The sequence below is a fragment of the Mytilus trossulus genome, chromosome 14 (genome assembly GCF_036588685.1).
Source record: "Mytilus trossulus isolate FHL-02 chromosome 14, PNRI_Mtr1.1.1.hap1, whole genome shotgun sequence".
NCBI classification, from domain to species: domain Eukaryota; kingdom Metazoa; phylum Mollusca; class Bivalvia; order Mytilida; family Mytilidae; genus Mytilus; species Mytilus trossulus.
In genome coordinates, this window is record NC_086386.1 from 38,792,100 (window position 1) to 38,797,647 (window position 5,548).

The 5,548-nt window shown below is 32.1% G+C and overlaps 1 protein-coding gene across 1 annotated transcript; it reads left to right on the forward strand.

Annotated features, from left to right (window-relative positions):
* The first annotated feature begins 1,216 nt into the window (after positions 1-1,216).
* LOC134697732 (putative deoxyribonuclease TATDN2) lies at positions 1,217-2,095 on the forward strand. Its single transcript, XM_063560017.1, has one exon. It carries the CDS (start codon positions 1,217-1,219, stop codon positions 2,093-2,095), a length of 879 nt encoding a protein of 292 aa, XP_063416087.1.
* The last annotated feature ends 3,453 nt before the right edge of the window (positions 2,096-5,548 follow it).

Below are 5,548 nucleotides of genomic sequence, written 5' to 3' on the forward strand. Positions count from 1 at the left end.
CCCTGAAAGTCAAATCAAAAGTGCTTTTATCACTCAGTCTGGTGTCTATCAATGGAAAAGAATGCCATTTGGTTTAAGAAACAGTATAATAACTTCTGCTAGAATGATGTATAACGTTTTGAGAGGGACATCTGTTCTTGTCTACACTGACGACATCCTCATTTTAGTCGCTCATTAGAGGAGCATTTTTCACATATTGGCCCGGTTTTCACTTGGTTGAATGAAATTATTCCAATTACAATCAACCAGAACAGAAAACAACAATGTTCTGCTGCTACTACTTCTCAAGAACAAAACATCATGCCTGTTTGTATCTCTTCCGCAAGTAGTAAATCCTTGCAACAAACAACAAGCTTGGACCAATACAATCTTCAAATCCTTTCATACCATTCATGTAAACTACTCAAGAAAATTCCATTGACACATCAAGGATTACAGAGCATGAAAATCTTGATGCAGCAGAATCAACAACTGTTAACACAGACTGCTGAACAATTGATTAGAATTATGGGTTTAGCTGTTCCTGAGTCGATAGAAGACAAAAATGTCGGTAAAGAATGTCATACATCTTTTCTTTCCGAATATATACCTGTTCACACACAATCAAGAGGTAACTGCTTATGGGAAATGATTTCAATAGGTCTGTGTAATAAAAAAGTCCTAATGAAAACTCTACGCGTGCTAACAGCATATGCTTTTCTGGAACATCAAAAACATTTTGAACAGTTGCTCACTGCAGATACAAGTATTTCAAAACCCGTCCTGGATGAATTTGAAGATCTAATAAAAACTTCGTTGACAGATACAGCATGGGGCAATGAGTACCATTTGTATGCTCTGAGCATTATTTTACAGAGACCTATTTACATATATTCTACATTCAAAGTAAATGACATTTTCAGATACGAAAAGTGCAGTGCTAGTGAGTTGAAAGAATTGTTTGACAATAATTCAATACTGATTGGCAGACATTTGAAATATATTCCTGATTCACAATTAGGGATACAAGTGAATTCCAATATTCCATTATGTGGATTTTTCCGTCATTCTCATTATACAGCTGTTTTGCCACGCACGAATAAATCACTAAAATTTATTCCACAGTGCTCAATTTTACCATGATTAAAACTTTACTAACTATATCATGACAGTAAATTATCTTCAATAGTAATGTACAATTATTCATTTTTTAAATTTTTCAGAACATATCCTGAAAATGGACGTTTATGTTCAAGGAATTTGCCAATCCCATTTATATTGTTTTGATGAACAAGAAACAGCTGACACCTGCAGAGGCAAAAATTGCAAATTCGCCCATCTTAAAGAAAATTACATTGATTCACACTGCCATTTAGATTTATTGAACCGAGACTTCCACTGTCATATTGATTTAATGAACATGCCTAAATATTTTGGTGGATGTATTACGAATTTCTGCTTCCCCATTGATTACAATCAATGGCACAATTTGCAATCTTTAAGATTCAAAACACATTTTACTATTGGGCTACATCCAAAATGTGCACAGTTATATGATATAAACACTAAACTAAAAGTTGAAGATATGGCAATAAATAAAGATTGTGTAGCAATTGGAGAATGTGGATTGGATTATACTAAAAAATGTGCTGTAGCAATCAAAAAAAAAGCATTCATAGAACAGTTGAAAATTGCAAATAGATTAGATAAACCAATTGTTCTACATTTGCGTGACAGTTGCATGGATGCATTTCATATTGCAAAGGATTATTTACCTGTGTCGCACAAGATTCACTTGCATTGTTTTACATCAACAATGAATAATTATCACAACTGGAAATATTTCTCAAACTGTAAAATTGGAATAACAAATATGGTGAATTTCCCTACAGCATACAATATTCACCAATTAGCAAGAGAAATACCTTTGGAAGACATTCTATTGGAAACTGACAGTCCATACTTTTTACCCAGAATTGTTATAAATGGACAAAAATTTTCCAATCCAGGACATGCACTGAATGTTGCAATGAGAATAGCACAGTTGCGCAATACATCAATAAATGAAGTAATAAAAACTACAACAGACAATACAAACTTCATATACAATCTGTGATTTTAAAGGTATGTACATTATCACATATCAAATCTTGCTAGAATGATTGCTTGCACATTTGTTTTGCCAATGGTGTTATCGTTTTTATCTCCTTTGTTTGCATGTCATTTTTCATTCATGCACATCACCATTCCATTTAGATAGAATGTAACACAAATCAATTATTACCAATTTTTTTTAAGGGGTACGTCCGGTAAGACCCTTTTTTGGCCCCAAAATATAACAGTTTTACAAAATTGTTAAAATGTAAACTTTTAGTTATTTATTGAACAATTCCACATAAACATGGGTTGTTTTTGACAATAAAATACACAAAAATCAGATTGAAGCGCCATCAAGTCATGCATTCAAAACTCTAGCATTTCAGTTAAATTTTAGACAGTTTCTGTGTAAAACAAAAGTGACCGCATTCGTGTTCATCCTTAATATTGAAATGTAAGTTGTATTTTATGATAATACATAACATATATAAAGGTTGTGGATGAACACGGATGCAACCACTTTCATTTTTGACAAAACACATCTTTAAAGTGACATTTTTCAGCATATTTGGTAGATTTTTCATATTTGAGCTTGAATCGAATCGTTTTAAATGACTATTTCAATTAAAATCTTTCACACAAACTAAGTGGATCAAGTGAAATAGACACTTAAGTGTTTAAAAAGTGGTCAGATGAAACTGAAATGTGTGGCCAAAATGAGTCCTTACCACACCTACTCCTTTTGAAAAACAAACTTTTGTAAACAAAGCTCTATGTACATGTATATTATATAAAATTTAAACACAGATATAAAGCAATTAAATGACAATTAATTTTCTAGACAAAAAATAATTATTCCATGATATATATTTGCCCACCTTCCTAAAAGAGACAAACATTCTTTTAATGGTATGACTGCTAAAGACATAACTATTAAAGCAACAATGTAATATATCAAATGTATTTCTTAAAAAATAAAAATGCAAGAAAATTGAACCTATTAATAGAAATAATATTTGTTGGATTCAGCTATGCATGAAATAAATAATCAAACATCCCTTTGTTTTATCATTGTACATGTACCATTGCATTAAATACCAGATTCATATTTTTTTAACACAAAATGGCCATATATTCCTTCAATAAAGTACTGAACCAACTGTTTCAATAACAAACAACCCTTGCCAAACAAAGAATTCAGCATCTATACATGCTTATTTACATATCTTCAGACCTTTTTTATTGAAAAGTTTATACAAACTACTCCACATTCAGCTTAACAATACTCCTGTGATTAAAGTTATCATATTATTACACTTTCAACAAAAATTTGATTATTTCATTAGTTCAAAATGTATGGTATATATGGCCAAATAAAGTCTATTTTAATGCACCATTGATTTTGCACATGTACAACACCATGACGTATACATGTTTAATCCTAATTATAACATAAAAAACTTCAGAAAAATTAAAATAGTGCACTAAGTCTCAAAGAGTTCCTTGCCTTCAACTCTTAATCATATCTTGAAAATGCAGATGTAAAAAAACATGCTCACCAAATTCATGCATAAATATTGAAAGCGAACCACTTTTAAACTTTTCTAAAAACAACAAGATGTAATAAAATAATATCTTAATTTTCATCTACAGAATGATGATTCCAACTCTGCAGTATTTGGCAGCAGAAAAAGTGCCGTCAATATCAAAATTGCCTGAATGTCAACTACAAAACTTAACAGAACCATGTGTTTCATTTATGAAAGATATGGAGGCAATAAATAGAAAATGTGAAAGTGGTTATAGCCATTTCTGCACCTTATTGCAGGAACTAAATCAACCCCTTGGGCATATCACTTCTGATATTTATGGATATTCTGGATTGCTGCACTATAATTCTGATATTACAATACACTTTATCCGCGCTCCAGATACAGACTTATGCAACACCATGTCCATAATCGCTACAAAACTACACAGTAAAGCAACTCTCCAAAACATAATAAGTTCTGCCTTTAACCAAGAATGCACTATTTTGAATATTTCAATTGACAGCATTCATTTACTCAATGGTGCTGTATTTATGTTACGAGGTCTAAATTTGAACGACACAGAATATCATCGAAGATTTTTAGTTTTCCTTTGTCTTAATGGAAAACAGGACATCCAAGTTGCTCTAGACTATCCACAATATGAATTACATGTAAACCCATTTTTACCAGCTGACAATTTATTACATTGTATGGTTACACTGTGGATAGATATACTTTGATTTGTATAATTAGCCAAATACAAAAAAAAAATCAAAGCGCGAAAGCGCTGTAAAGGCAGTTAATTACAGGTTGTGTGTATTTCTAGTCCAGTTATATCATTATCTTCCATAGAACAGAGGTGGTTTGTAGAATTTAAGATTTAGAGTTCTTTTGTACCTAGTTCACCTATATCTAGTCTAGCTGTTTACAGTATATTTTCTGTGCCTCCCATGAAATGCATTTTAGCCATGGCCTTGTCAGTTTGCTTTAAATTTATGAGTTTGACTGTCCCTTTGGTGTCTTTCGTCCCTCTTCTTTAGACATATAAGAACTTTTCTTTTTCAATATAAATAGACTTTTTTTAATTATTGATTGTATACACATATTTTATGACTCCCATAAAAAATAGTTCACAAAGATTGACTAGTCTCTGTACTGTGTGTATAGCAAGGACATCAAGTAACATAATGGTAAATGTACATAGTAACATGTCAACTTTTTTGATGACCATACCTGTCAACTGTCAGTATTTGCAGAGTATTTCCCCCATCGAGCTCAAGGCTCCCAAATGGAAATTTTGTGAGAGCAATTTTGTCGACTATTTTAAGGAAAACAATTAATTCAACAATGGCTATGAGCTTGTTAATGCACGAAGAAGCCAAAAACCACATTAGAATATATTTGAAGGGAATCCATGACAAATCGCCCCACTTTTTCACTAACTCGCCTCACTTTAAAAACAAGAGTGCACACACTGAAATGTCTCGCCTTCTTTACTAATCATTGATATTCTGTTGATAGTCCTAATAATAAAGCGTTATTACAACTGTCACATAATCTTAACATAAACCAAGAAAACTAAACATTGACCTTTGAACCATGAAAATGAGGTCAAGGTCAGATAAACCATGCCAGGTAGGCATGTACAGCTTACAATTCTTCCATACAACAAATAATATTGACTAATTGCTTATAGTTTAAGAAAAACAGACCAAAACACAAAAGCTTAACACTGAGCAATGAACCGTAAAAAATGAGATCAAGGTCAAATAAAACCTGTGCGACTGACATGTAAATCATGAAATATTTCCATACACCAAATATAGTTGACCTATTGCATAAAGTATTAGAAAAAAAGGCCAAAACTCAAGAACTTAACTTAAACCACTGAACCATGAAAATGAGGTCAAGGTCATATGACACCTACCAGGTAGACCTGT